The sequence below is a fragment of the Anarhichas minor genome, unplaced genomic scaffold (assembly GCF_050575085.1).
Source record: "Anarhichas minor isolate MPS153535 unplaced genomic scaffold, ASM5057508v1 ptg000026l, whole genome shotgun sequence".
NCBI lineage: Eukaryota > Metazoa > Chordata > Actinopteri > Perciformes > Anarhichadidae > Anarhichas > Anarhichas minor.
This window is the reverse complement of record NW_027466472.1, coordinates 3,345,776-3,370,605: the sequence shown is the minus strand read 5'-3', so window position 1 is coordinate 3,370,605 and position 24,830 is coordinate 3,345,776. Positions and strand designations below refer to the sequence as shown.

At 43.4% G+C, this 24,830-nt stretch overlaps 1 protein-coding gene across 1 annotated transcript in view; it reads left to right on the top strand.

The window, feature by feature from the left end:
• The window catches only part of gdpd5b (glycerophosphodiester phosphodiesterase domain containing 5b), a 35,776-nt gene that overhangs the window by 815 nt on the left and 10,131 nt on the right, over positions 1–24,830 (top strand). Inside the window, exons 2-8 of the mRNA XM_076100320.1 lie at positions 11,827–11,984; positions 19,430–19,533; positions 20,955–21,048; positions 21,207–21,266; positions 21,603–21,701; positions 22,438–22,531; positions 23,763–23,908. Of these exons, the coding sequence (XP_075956435.1) occupies positions 11,868–11,984; positions 19,430–19,533; positions 20,955–21,048; positions 21,207–21,266; positions 21,603–21,701; positions 22,438–22,531; positions 23,763–23,908 (714 nt within the window). The 5' untranslated portion in view covers positions 11,827–11,867. The remainder of the gene's footprint in view (positions 1–11,826; positions 11,985–19,429; positions 19,534–20,954; positions 21,049–21,206; positions 21,267–21,602; positions 21,702–22,437; positions 22,532–23,762; positions 23,909–24,830) is intronic.

Sequence of the window (24,830 nt, the reverse complement as noted above, 5' to 3'; positions counted from 1 at the left end):
GCACCCATACGCACAGTATCCATCTGTTTACTCTTCCCAACATTACTGCATAATTCATGACACCATTCAATTTTCTTTTTGAAGGTGAAGGATCGTCATTTGGGGTGTTTTCCTGGCATGTTTGTATCCCATGAGAGTGCTGCACATTTATGTGATGCATCACTTCATGAGAGGGAGTGTGATCTAGTAAATATGTTGGAGAGGATCCATTTGGTGCATCTTGTCTCTGACCGTGTTAACACTTCCCCAGCTGTCACTGCTACATCTCCAGTAAAAACAGCCGGCCTCACACTTGTTTGCTTTTGTAAAGGCTTCCAGTTGACAGACGGCATTTATTTGCATCCTGTAGGCATGTCGGATATTATTCTGAAAGAGATTAAAACCTGTTTGGTTTCAATAGACTGATTACTCGGGACGAGTCTTGGCTTTGAAAGTGTCTATGTCAGGATGTTACTTTTGCTTTTTTTTACAATGTCTATAAAGGGATCGAAGGGCTTTGGAGGGGAGTGTGCTGAATATGTTTTTGAACTTCTTTCTTGCGTGTACAGTGAAGAACTGAACATGTTTCTGCAAGCTCCTGTCCTGAGGGCAGCCAGCGCTAATGTTGTTAGATCATGACATTGAATCTCATATTGTAAACATTTGACATTCAGATTGCTCCAGTAACAGCAGACAAAATGATGCAACGGTTGACATTTTGAGGTTAGCTGGAAAAACGGTGACATAACGTACAGTGTATAGTTCCACAGTTCTTCAAATTTGTTTAAAAAAACAAAAAAAAAACAAAGTACAGCTGTGCTAAACAGACTGAGGCTTCTTTCGAACGTGCTTTGAATATTCCCCTAGAAATGTTATTTTAGGAGAATAGAAGGGAGATGTGATAGGTCAGAACAGGAAGGAATGCGGTGTTCACAGCAGTAATCCACTTACCGACTCTTTTACACACAGGTTTTGTGGAGCTTTTTATTCATTTCTTCTTTATCTAGCTCTTCATGCATGTTGCTGCTGATGAGACTTGTAGAGTTGCACTGTATAGATGGTAGCAGACCCCAGTGTCCATTAGAGAGCGTATTGATTCGGTGATTCCCGACATTCTGCTTTGCCCTGCTTGCATAACTGCCGCTGTGTACTTGTATGTTTATGTACTGTATCCTTAAATAGCTGCTTCTTAGAGAAGAGAAACATGCCCATCCTACAAGAGATACAATATCCTGTACACCAAAAGAAACACATCTGTGAGATCCGTCAAAGCTGTGCAGAATCATCCAGAGGGAGTGCAGGTCTGACTTGTAAAGAATGACTTGTTATTATTGGCTGCCCTGCAGCAGTGAGGTCAAGTCCAGCCCTCTCTGTCTCTCTCTCTCTCTCTCTCTCTCTCACATACAAACACACACATGCACTATCCCCAGTAATGACGATGAACCTCCACCTAAAAGCTTCTCAAAGCGTTTGCTATTAATTTGTAGCCCCAACATGAAAAATATGGTTTCACTCGCTGAGGCAACAGCACATGTTTAATGCGAAATCAATGGGTAGCTAAATTGATTTTAAAGATTTGAGAATATGACAATAATAATCATGGTACACAGTTTTGACTCGGGTCAAGTACTATAATTTCCACAGCACTTTACGTCAACCAATGCAACTGATTTCTTTCTGCAAATGCATTTCTCGCCATCTTTTTTAAGAGGGTTAATAAAGCCACAATGGGGCACAAGCAAGCAACAATTGTGCTCACATTGATGCTAAGGAGTGGAGGACTTTGCAGTATGAGCTGATCTGACTCTGATTGGTGTTGAGTGTGTCATGGAATCGTCCTGTCGTTGAGGAAGAGCAATAGAGTCCAGATCCACAGAACTGCAGTCCTTGTATGTTTTGATAGTTTGCTTATTGGATTAAATCCTTCTAGTGTTGTTCTCCCCATTGCCAGGAGACTTCTTTGCCAGCAGGAGAGCGGGTGGCAGCTCCAGGAGACGGACCTTCAGTTAGCGCTTGTAGCAACTCGCAAAGTATTTGCTGCTGCAGTTACAATGTGGGATTGACGAAGCGTTTGCGGTTATTTTATTACCTTCCTGAAGTATAGGCGCAAAGTAACCCAAGTTGTTGTGGATCACCTTGCTCGAGTAGCACACAGACACACACACACACTTCAGTTGAGTAGGTGGTCCTTCAGTACGGCTATGGACACATTAACATACACACTGCTAAAAGGCTTTGGCCGAATGCGTCCTAGACCACCTCCGAATGTGATGCTATGGATCAGATCTCAATGTGTCTTGGGTGCATTCACACCTGAACTTAGAGCTTGTCTACTTGTGAACGGATCCCCGAAGATGCATGTTGATGCCGGGTCTGAACAGGCCCTTAGTCAACGTCTTTCAGTCAGCAGGTTTCAAGCTGTCAAAGAACGTGTTGGGCTAGGGAGGGCTGAGCTTATACCATTCATATTTCTACTCATAATTGAGGCATGTAACTGATGCTGTGATGCAGAGTTACTTTCATGCTGATCGGAACAGTTCTTGGAACCATGTCTCACACTGCACTACAGAATTGTGAGTCAAACTAAATAAGGGTTAACTGGTTTGTGGCAGTTCCAGGCAGGCAGCAAAAGTTAAATAGAAATAGAATATTTCCATCCTGCTCAGAGAAGGTCGGGGCCCTGCTGGTACCGAGCAAGTCCCCTTTGTGTCAAACATGCTTGAGATTTGCAGTGCATAGCAGATCCTCTGACAGTGGACGAGTTCAGTGTTTGACAGCACATGAAATCTGTGTGAGGACATTGGTTTCTGACATTATTGTCGAATGCGAGCCCACATTAAAAAGTGATGGTAGTAAATGTAAGTTTCCCCGACTCGCCTTATTTGTGCAGGTAACATTCCCGAGGGTAATTGCTATTATTTAACACTCAGAGGAACACAGGAGGCTTTGGTTCGCTGTCGTTGCTCGTTTGCAACTTGAGCTCTCTTCAAAGTCCGCGGCTCAGACAAACTGGGAGGTGCCCAGTTATTTTGTCGAAGCTCAGGCTCTGCTTTTGAAAAGAGGCACAAATACCTACTTGACTGCATAACAAGTCTGCTTGTTTTTCTTTCATTCTTGGGAATATTCCCACCATTTGAGACCCACCACCACATTGTTGTAAAATGAGAATCAGCCCATTTTTATAGTTTTCCATACAGTCAGTGCCTCGTTTTACCCCCTTTTTTTTGTGAAACGTGTTTTTAAGATTATTTTCTAATCCTCTTAACTGGTCGTCTTTCAGACTTGTACTGTACTTGTATTGACAATGATCTAGTTTTGTTGTTTTTGTGTAATGATCCCTGTAATAGAATTAAAGAAGCCACATGTTTTTTGAGGGAGAAAGCTCAGTTTCCCTCTCAGAAAGCCAAGCTCACCATAGTTGCACCTGCTCGTCTGGCCCTGCCTCCGGGGCTCAGACGGCAGTCGCAGTAGAGGACGGAACTCAGTGTGATGTCAACACACAGATGGTGGCGGAGAGCCCTCATGTAGACGTACAGATGGCACCTTGATAAAACACGCTAGTCCACCTACAACAGTCCGACTGAGGAGGCCCCGAGTGAACCGAGCCTATGGAGTTGTCCGTTCGCCGCACACACAGTACAACAATGGGGCTCCCACCGTGTCTCTGCATGCCACGGATGTCTTTGTCAGCTGTTTGCTTTCCAGGCCACAGTATCAGCACTACAGTATCGCCTATGATTAGGAAACCAACCCCAGAATACTTTCTCTCAACCCGAACAGGGAGACAGGAGGGGTCCATTCATTCTCTGTATTTCTTTACGCCTAACAGCAGGAAAGAAATGGGTCACAGCAAATGAATTTAGGAAGCTCTGCTCCAGGTTTATAAAACAGTGACTTTTTGAAAGTAGTTCCAACATGTTATGCCCAGCAGCATCACAATCATACGCCATGAAGTGGCAAAGCTACAGTCACTGATTTCACTGATTACTGTAACTTTGCAGTCCAAAGAACTAGTCATTTAAATCACCTGAAATTCAGACCGATCTCTGCCTCCATGGAACGTGATTACACATCACTACTGTTGAAAGAAAGCGGTTCCCAGCTCCGGACTGCTACAGTGATTTTAACCGGTCGGGCCCCCCCCCTCTCTCTTTTGACCGGCATTTTATGGCAAAAGCAGCTGTGAAAGCAGAAACATTTGTTGAATAAAATCCTCTCGGTTCAACTATACGGGGGACCTCTAAATAAAAGAAGTGTTAGGAGGCTTGGTTGAAAAGCAGTTTAAGTAGGCTGGAGAGCTCTGACAAGTGTTGTAATGGACTGTGTATCTGTCGCTGTTCCACTCTTTCTCACATAATGCATTTGTAGATTTGTAAAATGGACCATTAACTTTATCAAGAGCAATCAGTAAAAACATCAAAACAGATCTGCCAATGTTTTCCACTGCCATTACAAAACCCATGCTCCATTTTATGAACGGTTTCCTAAATTGCCAATAACATGCTCGGCTAGCTGGGACAGGCTGTAGATTGAAGGTGCTAATAAGGCAAGCGAGCTGAGCGCAGAAGCTCCACGCTCAGAGAGAAGGAACATCAAATCCAGATGAAAGTGTGATGTAAAGCTGTTAGAAAAGAAACTTCTTCATATAAGGCTCGTATAAAGGATCCAGATGTGGCACACCTGGTGCTTATAACAGCGTTACACTCAAGTTGGTTTGACAATATAGGGAAAGGGCCCATCTTTTTACCCCTGGCTCCTCCCAAAACATCATTTATGTCCCTGTCTTTCTCTTCTTAACATACATCGTGTCTTTGTAGAAACAAAAGCCGACAAGAGTCGGTGTCATCCCGTCTTTAGGGTGATAATTATTCAAACCTACTCGCCATCAGCTGCCTAAACAGTAGCCTGGTGGATCAGAGGTTAGCACTGTCACCTCACAGCAGGAAGCTGCTCGGCTCAAACCCCACAACGTTGACTTTGGCATTTCTATGTTTTCTTTTTCACCAAAACATCTGCCTGGGTGGTTCCCATACGGCATACTCCAAAACAATTCGGGTGCCTTGACATCTAGTAGATGAAACCTAAAAGGTGTGGCTCAAACTGTAGCTTGCTCATATTTTCATGGTACATTGGGGGAGCATCTCCAGTACCTGAAACACCTAAATCAATAATGACCAACGCCTCCATCCACAAGGCTCTGGAAATCACCTAATAGGGTTTTATTGTTCTCTGTATCTACACAGCTTTGTAAAGCAGCCGGCTCAGTCCGCTCTTTAGAGATTATTTTTACCTCCGGATGAAAAATGGAAGCATCATATCACTTGACCCACTTATACTGCAGGTTGCACAAACTGTTTTTTACTAAGCCCAGTCTTCAGAACGGACTTTACGTTGGTTGCAATCCTGTTCCCTGCTTTTAAACCCAAATCCAGACCCCAGTGATCTCATTGGTGGCTACGTCCATGATACGATAAATGATTGTTTGAGACTCAGATTATTACTTGACGCCTGCATCCTGACCAGGCGTAAGTTTTACACCTGTTCCTAGTGAGAAGAAGGCTTAAGCCCAGACGGTGCAACCGTTGTAACGATTAGGTTGCGATAAGTTACGACTGATTTAGACCAGGCGTAAGTCCTGTTGGTGCAATCAAGCCCCCCTTTGTTTTGTCTGCACTAAAAATAAGTGGTTGAATTAATTTGTTTTCCGCCCCAGTAATTCATTTCATTTTGTTTAGCTCAAATAAGGAGCGACAGTGATGGCACTTCCTCTTCCTGCTGTCAGTGTTCTGATTTGGAGCCACTGATGGAGCATGATTAGATACAATTTTCCTCGGATTATCTCTGACCCACATTTTGTCGGATTGATGAGCCGTCAGTTTGATGAGCAGAGTGTCAGATTGTGCGGATGTTCTTCTACCACACTCCTCCCACCATCTTTACTGATTGGGTTGCCCGTTGCTCTTTGCTAACAATGTGGTTGACGGATTCTCAGTCGTCGTTTCGTGCCGTCGGTCAGTTTGTAAACTATCTCCCCTCACAATAACCTTTCTTTCTGTGGCAGAAAGAAAGCTGGCTCTGAGTTACAGTTGCACTGCTCGCTACCTTGTATGGCACAGCCTCGGGAGTCTTTTAAAGCCCAGGTTTAACGACTTTGATATTGTAAGCTGCTGTATAGACTGCTCGGCTCAGTTAGCCAGAAGAAAACCCCAATCATTCTCCAACAGTGAGCTGTTGTTTGTGCTCCATCGAGCTGTCTTGTCCCTTCTGTCGTCTGCATTATGGTTCTATTGAAACGGCGCTGTTTTCTAGAGCGTTCTTCATGTCACATTTACCCAAGCTATGAGCTTTGTTATGGATCTGTCTGTTTCAGAGTCAATAATCATTAAATGCAAATCATGACCTGTGCAGTATCATGGACGCAGGATGGACATTAACACCCGACAGCTCTTGTGTAAGCGTTTCGCAATACCCCTCTATCCTCATTTGTGAGGCCAGAATGTTCTGGCACCCGAGCCTCCCAACAAGTACGTGTTGAATGCTTGATTCTTTTTTTTTTTTTTTTCATCTTGATGTCATAAGCTTGAGAGACAAACTTGGTACTCTGATGTTACTGAGTGTTCACGCCGCAGCTCTCGCATGCTTAGAAATGAAACTACATTCATTCTCATGTATATTCTTCAGGAATATGTGGAGAACTATTCCTACGGTCACCACGCTGACTTCAAAGGAGTAGTGCTGTCCAATAGCCTCACATTGCCTCCTGTCTTCTGTTTAAAGATGCACTTTACAACACAACTACAGCGACCTGCTCCGGCCAGCTTTTACCTGCTGCACCTACACAATGAGGAAGTAACAAAACAAAGAACTCTCATCGATAAGAAGTGAAAGCTACGAGGTGCAACGGCACTGAATGCAACCGCCGAGTTATCAAAGGACGCCAGTAAAGCATCCGCCTACAAAGTGCCACAGAAAAAGTAAAGCTAAATGGCATGTGTTAAACAATGACAATATAATGAATAGGAGTACAATAACTACTTTCTTACTTTTTGCGCTGCTTCCCAAGTTCCCATTGGAGCTTAAAGTGAGCAATGGACATACATGGAAGCCACAAAAATTCGGCACTCTTGGGATTTTGAACGCAATCTCAACCTTATTCATGTCAAGGACCTCCAAAACGGACCACAGATGTTTAAGAGGTTGTGCCTTTCCCCCATGCGTTAGTAAGTAGCCTACACCTAATACTTCATTAAACTCCATTTAGCTACTGACCAATAGCTGGTTGTTTGGTAACAGAGACGTAAATACATCCATGGTACAAGCGTTACAGCATACATCCCATGGGCATATTATAAGATAAAAAATATTACGATTTACTGCCAATATATTCATTATTCCAGCTAGCAGAAAGCTGGCAGGACCAGATGTGTCGTATGCTGGCAGGGCGGCACAGTTGGGCGCATAGCCGTGAGTCTGATGCAAGTTCATTATGCCAAGGAAAATAACTCTAAAATCACCTTCTTTTCTTTGCCCCAGATGTATCAGAGTATTTTAATGTTTATTATCTGCCAATACTGAGTTTGATTCATTATTTTCGAGCATAAAAGTAAATAATAAAGAGACATTTTCACAATGCCAGTTCATTCTCAATGTGTTAAATCCAGCTAACTATTTGTAGTACCGTTTTTGTACACAACAAAAAAACTCCCTCTTTCATCCAGTGTTGACAACCATGGGAATAGTTTTCCTGTCATCATTTTTCCTAACATCAGAGAAAAGAGCTTGTTTGCCAGGATGCACCTAATTCTGCACTGTCAGTGCTTTTTGCTTACCTGCAGTTGGCTAATCAGTATCCCACCCTTCATCTTATTGTGTGAGAGCAGACTGCTCATCATAACACCCTCCTGTTTGTAGGTTTACCCTTTGTGGCACTAACAAAGTGGACTCAATGGCTGTGACCCATGTGGACCCGGGACTGAAAGGCTTGAGGAAGATGACCTTCCCTCTGATGTGTCAATAGTTGTCGCTAACTGGCTCAGTTGAGCGGACACTTTGAGAGTGGTTTGTGGTGGGACTCTGGATGAACTGGAGCTGTGGGCTGCAGGCTGTGGCCATTAATTCTCCGCTTCCCACCACACTGACTCATGGGAGTGATTTATATAAGGGTTTGGTGAGGATTGTGTTCATAACTTGTGCTGTGCTGATAAAATTTATGGTTGCATTAGGAGTTAGATGGAAACAGGCCAAACATTGTTTTTGTTGGGTAATGCAGAGGCTTTCTACTTTGATTTGGCATAAACAAAGCTCCATTTATATTGCACTGCTTTAATATATTACATGCAGCATCACCAATGGAAGGTCTCGATGGTTTCCACATGTTTGTGTTACTTTGTCGAGTATTATTTTGGGGTGTTGTTTAACACTGTCAACACATGATGGTGGATGCAGTCTGATCATTATTTTTTTCATCATACTGTAGAAGACATTAGGCCAAAATGAAAGCCATTCTTTGATGGCATATCTTGGAAGGCAAAGGATGAAATTCATGACGTCATTTCAAACAAGGCCAAGACTTTGTATATCTTCTACAGCAAGACCACTCCACTGTCGGTGCTGAGTCAGCTGTAACAGCTCAGATGTAATGACTCTCTCATTGTTATAATGGGCTTCATCATCCATGTGTCACTAATTAACTCCCTCACAAGCATCTTTTGATGCCGCATGGTTTAGCCAAGTCTCCGCGGCGCTTCATTACTTGATATCAAGTGCATGTTTGCGATTCTCGCAATTCAGATCATTTGAACATGACGGGGATCGGGGCAGATTAAGTGGAGGCCCATTTGAGGAAGACAAGAATATATTTCTTAACATTTTTTCTGTGTTGTGTTTATGAACTTTTGTTTCTCATTAGTGGGTTAGCCTTGGATCCCACAGTTGTCTGCTGAGTGACCTCTACCTTAGTTCCCTGGTCAGGAGAAGACTCTGTTCTCTGCTGGGAAACTGCTGAAACATTTCCTCCCTCGCAGACTGTTTTCCTCTTACTGGGCCTTTTGATTGGAGGAAATGAGGCAGCAGAAAAGGGGATGACAACCGCCGTTTGGGGGTTGTTTCACACAACCCCCACATGTTCTCTTCTCGTTCAGACAACTTTGTGACAGAACGCATAAATGTTAAAAAAGCTGCTTCACTTGTTGACTTCACCTGTTCAATCTAGTTCAGTCCCGATGGGGCAACGTGGCTGACGGCACCAAACAGTGTTTAAGGGCTTGAAACTAAGCACGAAGAACGGGGTCTTTTCTTGTTTTGTACTCGATCGTCTCAGCTGTTGTGGCTCTGTTTTTGAGTGTGACTCACTGTGACAGTTCAGCCATATGGTGGTCACACCTGCGGTGTCACGTCCATGTTGGCAAAATACAACCGCAATGATACGAGTGCAAGTGCAGACTCCTGGATGAATATCTTTCCGAGATTCAACTGCAGAACATTACTGCTCGTGCTGTATTTAACTTGGCTTTTACCAATTAGTTGCCGTTTATTCAAGATGTAATTGTCCCTGCTGGCTGGGTCATTTAGCCGATGAGTTTCTGGTAAGACATCATGCTGATAAAGGGATTAATTGCAGCACTTTTCATCCCCTCTCTGTACAGCTCGGATGAGGTTCGGGGCATATTAACTACGGAGTGAAAGACGGATGAGCCTTCAATCTCAAGGTGACAAATCTGAGGCCTCATTATGATAATATCCACATCAAATAGTACTAATTAAAGGGCTGTTTGATATTCCGCTCTTTTGAAGTACGTCAGTCATTGTGTTTTTGACTTTGACGGCACAAGTGGCTGCGTGAACAGAAGCTTTAAGAGGTGAACATGTTGCCACATAAACCCTGTGAGCCGTTCAGCCGTAACAACATGGAGGCATTGCTATGGATACAGGGTTTGAACCTTATAATTTGTCAACAAGTGACAACATGACGGGAAGACAGTGGTTGTTACGTTGCCTGGATGAACACGCCAATGGAGAATTACTGAGTCAGCTTTTCTTTCTTAAAGGCTTGGTCTGCAGGCCCAGACGCAGCCATGTTTGTTTTGTTCATGATGTTAGGAGCTGCTGATCATACACAACAGGTGGGTCAAACCTGCCAATATTAATGTTGGATAATAGCCCAAAAAATGAATACATTTTGGCATCGGAAGCATTCTGGCTTCCTTTTCTTGTTTTGAGTAGTATTGGCCAATCACGTTTGAGCAGTCTTTGGTCGATTGCAGGTAAACGGTCAGTGTGCGGAACACATTGACCGAAATGCAGGATTCAAGAGTGAAAAATCGGTGCTCACAAAGATGTGATCTCCATCCACTCGACAGACATGAATTATTCATGCGAAGCATCAGACAAGCGTACTTGCTGTGCTAGGGTAGTTATATAGTTCCTGATCTGATCAAGGTCTAAATCCCTGCTTGGCTTCATGACAGTTTTATGACGACAGGATACAGTAGTACAGACTCCGAGTAAGATAAGGTGATTATTAATAACACACAGTCATATATTGTGTTTGACCAGTGGTCGGAAAGAAAGTGATTCTCTGCATCATTGCCACCACTCAGCGTGGTACCAATGTTGTTTGTTATATTGCAGGATATTTGTAATAACAGCCGCGGTATGAGGACTTTTTTAATTTAAGGCGTCGAGACCTTTGTGGTCCTGCTGGGGTGGGCGATGTTCCTGATGCCCTCGGGTTAGGCCCGCCCTCTTCAGAGCAGTTTTTACTAATAACAGGAAGCATGGCCACTGCAGCAGCTGCTAATGAGCAGCTGCCCAGAGCCTCAGACAGCCTGATTACAGCAGGAACAGTGTAGTTAACACGCACAAATACCATATGCTAGAGGAATATCACCAGTTAAAATTATCCCAGGAAAACGTGTTTGTGTGTACGCTTTAATCATGTTTGTTTGACTCTGATCTCATTAATTATGCTCAGTTAATTTATGCTCTTCATATCAAAATGATGCACTTTCAGCCCCAGATTGATCTGAGGCAGTGGGCTCCATCGTGTCCCCGGAGAGTGAGGTAAACTCGTGATAACAGCCAGCGCTCCTATTAAATCATTATTGTTAGTCTCAGTGCTGAATCAGCAGGCGCTCAACGGGAGGACAGAGTTATAACCCTGATTATTCACAGCCAACGCAGCCTGCGATACTTTCTACCATGGCCACTAACGCGGCATTAGACAGGCATCAGAAGGGGATGCTGGGTATTCTCTAAAGTACCACGGTGCTCTTCTGCTTCTCTACAGTGAGAGGGGGGGGGGGGGGGTAGTGGAGCTGTTAGGGTTCAGTGTTGCTCTGCTACACTAACCATCACAGCTGTACACAGCAGCCTACATTGTCTTCTTTTATACTGTAAGTTGAAGGGTTTTGCTCAAATGTCACGGTTGTATAACATCCTTTGTTACACCTGTTGGCCTTTTCTATGCCTGGCTTCTTTTTTCTCTCTCTCTGGCCCTGACATGAAAGGGAGGGATGAGGCCCGCATGCTGTCTTTTGACCCAGATATGTAGGGACTGTGTGATATATTCATGGTCACTGTAATTTAATGTGATGTTCAATAGATTTCTGGGCTCCTAGCAGTCTCAGTTGTCAGTGGAAACAGGCGCTGGGAAACACGGTCTTAATTTTAGGCTGGGCTTTGTGTCAAAGCATGCTGCTTTTCAGGTCAGCATGTGTTTTCTATCAAGGTGCCAGACTTGCCACTCTACTGTAGTAATACTTTGTTTTCCGTGAAGTCTTCTTTGGTCTCAACATGTTGTAATCTCTAACATTTCTCTTCTTCTTTTTCCGGGTTCTTGGTCGTCAGTGGGATGTTCTCGCTCTGGGAGCAGCACTGACTGAAGGAGCATGGTGAAGCACCAACCCCTCCAGGTCTATGAGCGCCAGCTGTGTTTGTCCTGTATCACCGGGATCTACGGCTGCCGCTGGAAGCGCTATCAACGTTCCCACGATGACACCACCAAGGTGAGAGGAGGGGAGGAAACCCCTTTAGTGGGTGAACCGCATCAGTCAGAGAAATGCTGTGAATCTTTCACACCTCACAGATTTATTTTGCCCTTTTTAAAAAACAACATTGAATGGTATGAAGCTCGGTTACATGGAATATTCAAAACTACGATGGTTATTCCCTGTAGCTTTGAGTTGAGGCCTCCTTTGCTGTTATTGATCATCTCACAAGATAACGCTGCACACGCACTCACGTGTTCAGGTTGGCAGTGAATGAGACCTGATTATGTCAATCTCTGTGTAATTCATCCTGCTCCGGTCATTTCAATGATAACTGTGCTGTGCTGGGAGATCGATGTAGAACGAGATCACTTTCCGCCTCTTTTTAAATAACATTCCTTCTTAGAAATGTATTTTAATTTAAGTTTTTCTCATCTGTTTTCTACATCATACCACCTACATGTTGTTGCATTAACGTGAGACTTTTCACAGCTATGAATAACAAGATGTCTGTGTAGGAGGTGGAAAGTTCTACTGTATGTTCTACTTAGGAGTAAACATATTAAACCCAGAGAGCCGTCTGTGTTCCCGACGGTCTCTCAACATTGATTAAGAATGTACAATTATCTTTGACCAAATATGTCCTTGCTGGCTTATCTCCCACTCACCTTGAGCTTTCAACATAGAGGCTCATTTGATATTGCACTACTCCACTGTTTCCAGTAGTCTGGCATCTCCTGCGTTCTGTTATGAATATTTTTGAATATATTTTTTATTCTCTGTACCTGTGTCTCGTATAGAACCTTGAGCCTGGCGGTTGTGCTTTAAATTGTTTTTATGCATTTAAATGTATGCCTGTTCTTAATTATTAATCAATGTTTCATGATTTCTAATTTTCAATTTGTAGTTAAACTTTCTTGATCAAGCCAAAGTGTGCACCATGTTACAGTGCAGTGCTTTTTTTCTCGTCCTAAAATAAAGCACATGTCAGGATAAGTATTACAGCTGACACAAGAAGAGGAATCTGTCCTGACCTTTCCCTTTATCTCTATTCTGTATTTAGGAAGGACACACAGGTTTTGTTGCTGCAACAAACACACAGCACGTTACTCTCTCTCACACACACACACACACACACACACACACACACACACACACACACATGGGTTGGATCATTTATTTATGCCCACATACCACACTGTAGACGAGCACAACCCGAGGACACAGACAATAGACTCGTGTCACTCCGCACACAGAAAACACGTGATGTGCATTAAAGCTACATTCGGTGTGTAAACAGACGGAGCCAAATAACCCCGGCAGGGATGGGTGGTTGTATTTTTGAAAGCTCTTGGATCATATAAAAAAACATTGCGGAACCAAATAAAGAGAGATATAGATTTTTATTTCCCCTCCCCTCCTGTTTCCAGGAAACTGGACACCGTGTAGCTCTGTTTCCTGTTGGTTGTCTTTCAGTCCGACTGATGGGACAGTGCGGAGTCAGCATTCTTTGTTCCCGGTGCTCATCCTTTTGTTCTGACCGCGTGGCGGTTGCACAGCGCTCGTCTTGACCCCAGTGTAAGAAGCACGCAGTCCATTTCTGTTCAGTTGATTCAGAAAGTGGATATTTTCCCCTCAACAGGCTTTCAACTTGTGTACATAGTGAGTGATTGAGCCACAATGAGGTGTTCTACAACTACTAAGTGTGTCTACTTGTGAAGAATAGTGGAATAGAGCTGTGTGATCCGCTATTTATTTGTCTGTTTATTTGAGAGCTGTCGTTTCCTTTGAGGATGCTTCCTAGCACGGATCAAGGTGATGTCATAGAGGACTGCATCTTTAACGATTCCAGTAAACAAACTGTGACGGGTATCGGCTACTGGACCTGAATCACAGATGCGTGAGACCTGAGGATCTCCTGTTGAAATAACTGTCGACTCATTCATAATCTACGAGTGGATCGGGCCATTTCTCCCCTTTTTTTTTTTTCATCTTTGTTCACATAACGAGCCATTCAGGTTGACCGTCTGTCTTAGTGCGGCAGCTTCCGTCTGTGTTCACGGTGCTTTGTAGGGAGACGGCCCACGTCACGCAGTGCAAGCCGATCTGGCCTCTCAGTAATTATTGAAAGTATTTCCATTTAGCCCGTCTTTACCATTCAGTCACACAAAGGCTTCTGAGACAGAAGCAAAGCAGCTCTGCCTCCTTTCGTACAATTATCTCGTGGTCTTCATTATCCCTGGCCAGGGAGCAAATGAGCCGGCTTAAAATAGAAATAATTGTTGTAGGTTGATGATTACATTGTTCCCTTTTAAGGTTTTTTTTTTTTTTTTTTTTGCATGATTTCAGTTTTCGGACCGGTATTCATTTCTACAGGACATCTTCTTCATTTTGTGTACTTGATCACGCACTCGTCCACTCGTCCCTCCAGCTGTCTGGCTGAAAGGTCATAAGCCTCAATGAATCCCATGAGCTGACTACATGATGAGGGTGTGATGGGTGGTTTCAGATGCGTTTTAATGTAGGAAATGCGTTTTCATATGGATTGCATGTATATTACGTGCATTTTACTAAATAGGAAGTAGTCTATTATAGTATTCCTGTATTTGTAATTCCACTCTGCTAAAAGGAGTGGAGATACTGGAGGTTCAGTATTATAAAGGTGTGGTATGGCTGCACTATAAAGCAGTGCACACCCTTTATCAAATGCCAGAGACTTATCTGGATATGCTCAGGAATGTGACGAGGGACCGCGGTGTCAAATCCGGTGAAGATGGAGGCCCTCACAGGGAAAAGAAGCACCGTCAGCGAAAGAATAACGGCCAATGTGAGCTGAAAGTAATCTCTCCTACATCCACATGAGTTTATTCACACACGCCAACATGTTGGTGTTTGTTTGTATCTGTCGGCCTTTGTGTTTGTCAGCGAATTTATTCAGGACCGTCCCGCAGCATATTTTCTCTCCGCAGTGTTGTCAGATGGCAGCTTACTAGAGTCAAGCTGTCTAATCGAATGCATCATTTGATTGTGTGTAGTCTAGTAGATAGGAAATCCACATGTTGGCTATCAAAACATACTATGGAAGCACATTACATTGAGTTAATGGATAATAAACTAGTAAATAGTAATAACTTGGTCTGATTTACATGTTTCTGAGCTTGGGTATTATACAGCAATACAGTAGTAACCACTTCTCTTCCCTCCGATGACTACTCGCGTCATATAGTCGATATGAACTGTAACCCACATGGAGTTTATATCACAGCTAGAAGCACCAAAAGTGTTGAGAAAGTTGTGTTGTGATATCGGTGTAGAGAACAGACAGCGTGTCACTGTAAATGGTGACACACTGTACATGATGCAAGGACGGTTTCTCCATGAACTCCTCGCACAGGAAGTAACCAGCACAGACCTAAACATGCCTAAATTGAATCTCCAGTCAGCTCATACTGTAGCTCAACGAATGCTCTGGTAGCTCTGGCTGTGTTCTTTCTCCGTCTCATGGTCAGGGTCAAGCAACAGAAAGCTACCGTTGCTGCATTTGCAGGTTTGACAATTAGTATGAATTTACACATGCAGTACACGGCAGTACACAGCAGTACACGGCAGTACACAACTTGACTGGTGATGAATTCGCAGGATGACTAGTTTTTGTGTGTGAATGTATGTATTTATTTTCTTATCACAAGAACTTTTCATCCTCTATATTTGGGACAAGGTTGACTTGCAAACCAGATGTAAATCAACGTATGTTGTGTGGCCTCTTGCTTTGTTTAAATAATCATGCTGAACATGAATCATATCCATCCTGTTTATGGCACTACACTGCAGCCTAGATCCTGTTTGATATATTGAAGCATTCTTGGAGTGGTAGGAGAGAGCGCACAGTTCAGTCATGTTGGCGTTATCATTAGCTTTTGCTCTTGTAGGCTAAATGAATATGAGAGAAATCCCGGCTGCTACCATTACAAAATCAATGCCTCATTTTGCTGGTTTGTCCCAAAGGACCACATTTAAAGCGCCAGAAAGTCTATACAAAAATGTTAAGTGTTTAGAAGTCAGCTTATTGCATATCTCTGTACATCAATACTATAACTACAGTAAACCGCATGGTTTCAGATATGCGGTATATTTACTAAAACTAATAACTTAAATGATCTTCGCCAAGGAAGTTTATTTGCATGAACTAAATTCAATACATTCAATTCTGATGGATCGGATGCTGGGCATGGAAGACTGAGCATGTGGAACGTAAAGGAGCACAACACAGTATTTTGGAGCTGTGGTCTCGCAATGTGATGAAACATTGGTTAAATAGCTTGATGGTGTCAGCTCAACAGGACTATTGGTAATGTAATAAATTTAAAAAAAGATCCCATCCCAGAAGGATGTGTAAAAATCCAATAAGCCTATTTAATAAATACGTTATTGGCTGCTTGGATCATAATCCACTGGACTGGACTGACTGTGAGCCATAAAGTGGAGATAAGTACAAACTTCAGCCGGAGAGCCACTGAGGGACACAGAAAGGTAGAACTGTGTTCGCTCTTATTGCACTGCGCTGGCTCAGAACAGACGGCGCCTGTAAAAAGACCTTTATTTGCTTTTTAATTTGCTACAACATTCTTTGCCGCTGTCACTTAAGTCTTAAAGTCTTTCTGAACAAAGGTCAAAGTTATCTTTCTCTTTCTCTTTCTCTCTCTCTTTCTCTCTCTTTCTCTCTCTCTTTCTCTTTCTCTCTGCTATTCCCAGATGTTAAATCACTGACGCAATTTCCTCTGCACAGGGATGAGTCAGCAATGATCACTTTCACGCTATTTTTAGAGTTTTTCGCAGTCACTGAATATATTTCTAAGCAAAACACTATTTGACTGGTAAGCGCCTAAAAAGGGCTGTCTGCATGTTTCATAAATGCTTTAAACGAACAACGCTAAGGAATATATCTGACGAGGACAGAGACTTTAAGTGGAGGGTTTTCAGGAATATATGCTTTTTAGGTTTTAATACGAGTGGATACTTGCAGCAATTAATTTCTCCTTGATCCACACGATCCTTGTATTTCTAGCCGTAGAGTTTGTTCTCTGAAGGCTTATTCTACAACTTCCATCCTTTTTATAATATTTCTGGGGTTGGAAGCAAATTTGTTTACTATTTCAGAAATGTAATCTTAGCCTCTGCAGTTGGACAACATTACTGCTACAGAAAGGTCCTTGATGGTTTTGAAAAGTCATTGCAAAGTTTTTGAATAACATTTTAATTACAGCGCACCTCTTAATTTGATTTGAATTAAAGCTAACTCAATAGCTCTGAATCTTCCAAAGGAGAACTCGTCCTCTATGATTTCTCCAAGGGGCGAACATTATAACACCAGTCAGAGTAATTATTAGACCGGAGCACGGATGACTGTTGGCATACAATGCTCTTTAAACACTCTCAGAGAATGTGGCGTTCTGATCAAATGTCTGTTGCCGCACTGTCAGTCCGTGCCATGGGGGGGTGCTGTGCCCGGATAAAAATGCCAGCCATGCAGAATGGTGATGCGATGTCACGAGGGCAGGCCAAGTCATGTCAGGCTGGACGAGTTCTGCTGCTGACGGGAAGAGAACATCAGACCGAACAAGGAGTTAAAATCTGAAAAATCAGTTATTCTTTAGAACAGGACTGTTTGTCTTAGTTTTAGAGGAAGAAATCTATAATGTTCAAGACAATACAGCAGTGCGAGTGTCCGTAGAGGACAAAATGCCACTTTATAGACCCCAGAGATGACTTTAGGATTCAGTTTGTGAGGTGATCTAATTAATTAAAGAGACATCAGGGCAACTTATTCACCAAATCACACCATCACAGCTCTCTCAGGGGCCTCTCAGGCCGCATTCCAACATAATTCACGGGGGGGGGTTAATGAAAGGCTGGCGGTGAGCAAGGTCGTAACTCCGAGGTGTTTCCAGGTAGTCTTTTAGGACCATGGGAACCACGGGTCACCGCTTTCTCATCAGTGAGCAGCGTTGTTTGTCACACCGTGGTAACCTCTGTGTTGCTGGAATGGATTGAGACTTATCTGAATGTACGTAAATGTGTTTAGGGTTAAACATTGTTTTGTTAGTTTCATAAATACAATTAAAAAAAAGATACAACTACCCAAAGAGTCTAACAGCATTTGCTTAAGATAATAATTTTCTAGCTTTTACTTTTGCGGGTCATTTCCTGCCTGTGTTATCTGGTGCCCATATTATCTGATGTAAGCGGACCTTCTTGCATAACGTTTTTTTCTTGCATGTCTGACATTTATTCTGTGTGTGTGTGTGTGTGTGTGTGTGTGTGTGTGTGTGTGTGTGTGTGTGTGTGTGTGTGTGTGTGTGTGTGTGCGCGTGTGCGTGTGCGTGTGTGTGTGTGGTCTTTATCTTGATCACCACAGTGCACACAATTTACACACGCATGGGATTTTTCAAAGACATTTAACCGCCAACTAACAAATATGGATCGGCCTATTTGTTTTGTTTCTCGGGTCATGGTTTTATTTTAAAATTTGCCCATCACAGGGTTCTTGGAGCTCAAACTTACATCTTTAAATAGTTTGTTTTGTCCAAACCCCAAAGATAATCATTTTACAGTGATGTAGACCAGAAGAATCTGCAAATCCTCTAACTCTAGAGCTGGAATCAGTGAATGTTTGGCATTTATCCTATGATTTATCAACCACAACAACAATCTAAATGCATCATAAAATCAAATAACAGACTAATGGTTCTGGCTCTAAACAATGTATTGATGTAATGTTTACTGTTAGCCACACGTGTGCATACTCTTATTCTTCCTCTCTGCACATGCTAGACATGAGAAATCTACAATGTCTACAATCACAGTTGACGTCTTCAAGTGATTTGACTTTTCTTCCTCTTTAGAAGGAGAACAGATTTTCCTGTAACAGATGCCGTTTGTCCAGATTAGACAAACTTGAAGTCCTGAATATAGCTGTGTTTAAAGTAGAGATAGAAATGGGCGCGCCTGCTTGCACCTCTCCTGAGTACGGCCTGGAGGTGAGTTTCTGTCGGTCAGTATCTGAAGACGAAGCCAATTTAATATCTGCCGTAGTACGAAAGTGCATCGCGGATGAGGACGGTAATTAGTCGGCTTGCTTCTGAAGTTATTAAAAGTAATTCCTCGATGATGAGCAAAGTGTATCAGGGAATACTCTCTCCAAAGGTCAGCAGCCAGCTTCACACCATGTGCTCCATGTAGAACGTTAACTCTGCTGTGGTGCTTGGCAACACAAGTTATACAAATTCATCCCACAGACATTCAGCAGAATAGCTTTGTGTCCACAACAGCAGAATTCAATAATTACAGATATTTGCTTAGTTTCTGCAGCATTCAGAGCTGTTCTGTGTTTCTTTTGTCAATTCTAATAAAACATAGTGGGTCCACAAAAATGCTGACTTGTATTTATTTGTGTGTGTGTGCAGTGGGAGCTGCTGTGGTCCCTCATCCTCCTCTTCACCTTCTGTCTGCTGCTGGTCTGGTTCTACTTCTGGTCGGAGGCACATAACGACTACAATGAGTTCAACCGGTGAGTGCACAGCCTCCCGTCTGTCGTCGGGTCAAACCGGAGCCAGACGCCCGACACCATATTGTTTCGTCTGGAAATGACTTCTATCCGTGCTCGTGGATTTCCTAAATCATCAGTTTAATCCGTCCTCTGCCTTAATCTGAGCGGAGACCACCCAGCCCACCGCAGATTAACACCGTTACATAACAGAGATGGCTTGCCCGACCTTTCCTATACTGTAAAGGACTCGTGCTGCTGTCATGTGACCACAAGTTTGTGAATGAAAACATTATAAGCTACCAAAAGTTATCCTTATTCCAGACCTGTTGGCAGAATGCATCTGTTTTAAATTGCATGTTCCTGTGCAAGATTACATCTGAACATTAAGATTGTGATGGACACAGTTCCAGCATTACAATCATTACAATCTAATGGTAAAATGTGATGCGTGTTGGTTTAAATCGTACTTAATCCGAGTTCAGTGTGTTGAAAATGCCTTTGTCCCATACTGTCACATACGCTGGTCTTTCTCTCCAACTACTTTTCCCATCCCCCTCTCCTCCTGCTCTCAGTAACCTCGACAATGTCACCTTTTCCTCTTCTTCTTATCGTCTGTTACCTTCCATTGCCTCTTCTCACATTCCTCTCCTTACGTAGTGGGTTATATTCCTCTCTCTCTCTCTCTCTCTCTCTCTCTCTCTCTCTCTCTCTCTCTCTCTCTCTCTCTCTCTCTCTCTCTCTCTCTCTCTCTCCTCTATCCCTCTTGTTGTTGTTTTCATTTACCTTGTAATTGTCCCTTTCTTAACCGCTCTTACTCTCTCTCTCTCTGTGTGTATATATCTCACCCCAGTTGACTTTCATCATCAATCCCGGTGATTATGTATCTCTGGATGTCAGTAATGGTGGGCAGACGTTTGCCAATCCTTTTGAGAGGTTTCCACAGACCGCGGTGACATCCCTGCCCTTATGTGTTCTAGTGATTTAGCTGCAGGGAGTGTCCCGGTCCATTTGAAGTATCAATGTATTCACAAAGGGCTCGGAGCCTCAGCGCTGAGGGACCCCGCCGTGGCTCTGTGCCACTAGAATCTCTGATAAGGCTTTGAAAGTAATTAGTGCCACAGGCCTTAAGCTGTCATGTCAAAACACGCATTTCACACACTTGTCTTTGCTCCGCAGATGTGAATCTATCGATGCATCCGGTGTCACTCTTTTGAGCATTACAAATAACATTTTCAGGGTGTTATTGTCAATATTCCATAGTGTCCTTATTTAAGTCGATCTAAAGGCATGGTTTCATTTGAAGGAAGTACAAATGCTTTTAAAAACTAGTGCAGAAAGGCGCACACATTGTGCCAAGCCTTCACACATGTTAGTAATGATGAACTGCAGGTGAGCCCTTGGTATGAGGAGTGTTACTCACTCTCTCTCTTTTTTCTCTGCAGCTTCCTCTACAGCCGCTCTGGGCAGTGGAGCGATGGCACTGTTCCCATCCTGGCCACCACCGCTGCTGGCTTCACCTACATTGCATTTTTAATGGTCAGTCCCACATCAAGTATTCACCGTGGAGGTTTTTAAACATCACCGTTAATGCCTCGGCAGAGATTTAGCAGCTTTTGAATGTTGATGTTGAGATCTGTGAAGCAGCAGACTTGTTTTTGAAAGCTGTTCTCTTACGTGTGTGTTTCTCTTTTCAGGTTTTAGCACTTTGTCACGTTGCGCTTGGGCAACAGTTGAATTTGCACTGGCTCCATAAGGTAATATTGACAAATGTGAGACTGGGCAACTGTGTGAGTGTGGGAGGTGGAAGAGGGGGGTGGGTGAGGTTTACGTATGTGTCTTTCTCTATGTTGTGTCGGCCCTATTGACTGCGTGTGTTCATTGGCGATCAGCTGAACTTGGTGTTGTCCCAGGAGGGTTGTGAAAGCCCAGTCAATGACCTGGTCTAAAATTATATCAGCAGAACAAACACAAACACTGTTTTGGGGTGAGAAAGGGCTGGGAGCTATGCGAGGTTAATTTTGGGGGTGGGGGTGTTTCATGCATGTATCCAAAGTGACAGCCTCTCTGATTTTCCTTCTCTGTCTACGCAGATGGGAGTGACTGCTGCTCTGCTCACCACCACTGTCGGGGTGATATCTGTCAATCAAACATGGGGGCAAGAGTGGGACGTCATCCCCATCTCCCTGCAGGTCAGCAGACCGAAACACAGTTTAGCCCCGAAGCCACGTTTCACAGCTACATGATGCTGAAGTTGTAGTACTAAACTGAGAGTGTTGTGAAACACCGTGTGGTCTATACACCTACATAACAAACTAGACTTTGACCATTGGTTTGTGGGCACTGGATAAAACAGTTTTGACCTGGATAAAGACGTCCAGGACCGACTGTTTGAAAACACATCTCATGTCATGAATTACTGTATGTCCGTGATCATATTTCCATATTTAACATTGCTGTATATGAAAAAAAAGTGTTGTGATTTAAACTGCATATACTGTGGTGACGAGACACTCAATCCGCATTTATCCCACTTACGATTAACAGCACAACGATATCCAAGGAGTTGTGAGAAGCTTATAATTAGTGTGTCCCTGTGAGATCATTGCACCACCATGAACGTGTGATTGAAGTGGACGCGCGAGTCCACTGAAACTGATGCCGTTCCAAGTGCATGCTTCTACAAATTATAGCTATTATCTCTGAATAGTGCTGCTGTTGTCTTAACCCCAGATAATGTGTGTAATTCAATGCCTCTCTGTCTGTATCTTTGTTTCTCTTCTCTTTTGCTCGCCGTCATCTCTCTTAAACCCTGATCCTCTTACCCATACCCCCCCCCCCCCCCCAACCATGTGTCTCCATTTCTCTATCTCCTCTTTCTCTCTTCTCACCTTCAACCTCTCCCCTCTTCCTCACACCTCTGTCCAGGCCACAGGTCCCTTCCTGCATGTAGGGGCTCTCGCTGCAGTCACAGCTCTGTCTTGGATCGTGGCTGGACAGGTCGCCCGCTCGGAAAAAACAAGTACGCTTACCTCTGCAACACAGAATACAAGGAACTCTTACCTGCCGTGCCCGTCTCTCTCACACACACACACACACACACACACACACACACACACCCACACACACACGTAAAGGAAGAGTGGTGAATGATTAACACTGTGTAGACAGAGGCCAGGACCTGCACCCAGGGTGTCGGAGATAACGGACATTCCTACGGGCTCATGTGATGTTTTCAAAGCCCGGACACCTTGGATTGTTTTCCAAGTCTTTCTAGGGATAAGCAGCTCTTGGTGTGTATTCTAGCTCTCGCTGTCGGTAGAATAGAATTGAAAGTCAGCATCATTTATGCGGCAGTTTCATTGTCTGCTTCAGAAATTGTAGCCAGATAGCGTGAAATGTCTTCAGAAGTAAGACTGAATTAATCTAAAGATACTTTAAGCTTTATGAGGATTTTACTTCACGTCTTTTTTATGGCCGTCCTTAAGTTGGACAAGGCAGCTTGTACTTTGTACTGTGGGAGACATTTAAACCCATTAAAAGGCCTTCGCTACATTTAAGGTTCTGCTTTTGGAGAGACTTGATGAGGTGGAAAGGTCTAGGCAATACTTCTTCTGCGTAAGCATCTCTGCTGTAATGCAGAGTGAGAGAGTCTGAATACCAAAGAGGATGCATGTGTGCGTGTGTGTGTGCGTGTGTGTGTGTGTGTGTGTGTGTGTGTGTGTGTGTGTGTGTCGACACTCGGCCTTCGACGCTCACTCTAGCAGAGGGATGATGCAGGGGAAAGTGTATCTCCTTGGCCCCTGATATGAATGATGTTGGATACTGTGCAGCGCTATGAACGGTGCTGAACATCACCGTCATTCACAGCAACTACTCGCATCACACATCTCTTTGGAAACTAAGAAGTCTGGATTGCCCAAACATTTTCTCGAGGTTCAAATCAAAACATCAAATATTGAAATCCATTTTCTCTGGTTGTGGTTTTAATTGGTTATTTTCTGTCCGCGCTTTGGATGTTTATTAAAAGAGAATTATGGAAACTAGCTTGGCATACGAACTGCATTAGTCACAAGCTGCTAACTATGTTATTAGTGCAATTTTCTGTTGTCATTTTTACATGTTTATTTTTGTACAGACCAAACAAACGAGAGAGGTTAATTAGTCCGCTGTTGAGGTGCTGGTAGGCTGATTTTGGGCAGCGCTGTCAAGAAAGAGAATACGCGGATTTCTTAAACTCCGTCCTCTCCCAGTGTTCCAGGTGGTGGTCGTGCTGCTGTACCTCAGTGTGTTGCTGGGCCTCTACTTGGTGCCCTTGTACATCACCTCCCCCTGCATCATGGACCCCACCACCCTCAAACAACGCCCTGATGTCATTGGCCACCAAGGAGCCCCCATGGTGAGTCAGCTGACCTCTTATCATCCAATGTGAATGTGGGAATATGAAACAGGCCCACTTTAAACACATTATATTACATATGCTTTGACTCCTGGACCCTTTTAGCTACCTGATACTGGCTTCACAGATGGCAAAACCCCTTACATCAGCAATGTTGATGACACTGAACCACTCAGGCTTGATTGTGATTTGGTGAAGGCAGAGGAGAAACTGAGCTGCCCTTCTAGATGTTTGTTCCTTTTGTTTTGCATAACTTCTTCTTCTCCTGCACTACCCAGGCTATTCTGGTCTATTACTGACCTTGTGTTCGTGCAACTGAAAATAGTCCACAAACATAACCCGGTGGGAGCCTGGAGCTCTGACTGCCTGATGTATAGCAGGGATATATTTTGTGTGGTTCTGCCTGACAAAGACTTGGCATCAAAAGCAAATATAGATTGCTTATGATCAGATGTACTGCCGTCTCTTTTCTGTTACAGCATCTCGCTCACACTGATCTGATTTTTTTACTCCACTACTTTGTTTAAAAGCCTGTCGGAGCCTGCTGGATGAGTATGCATACGAAGGCTGCGTTAAGATCCCATCTATGCACACATAAGCACATTTTTGTTCTTTACATTTGATGGTTATTGATTCTAGACGTTGCCTGAAGAAGGATTTATGTACTTGGCACAATGTCTGACTCAGTATTACGCAACACTTGGAAGGAAAATGAAGGCAGATTTCTGGTTATTCGTAACAGACACTCGCACGTTCAAAAACACACCCTGCTTTTTGTGGTGTTTGTTGTAAAGCGATCGATCCTCGCAGTGGAATCTAAAATTAGGAGTGGCCCTGCGAGGCTGTGAGAAACTCGGTCACATGACTGGACTTTGTTTCCCAGAAGGACTCTGTATTGATTCCAGCATCATTCCTATCCTGT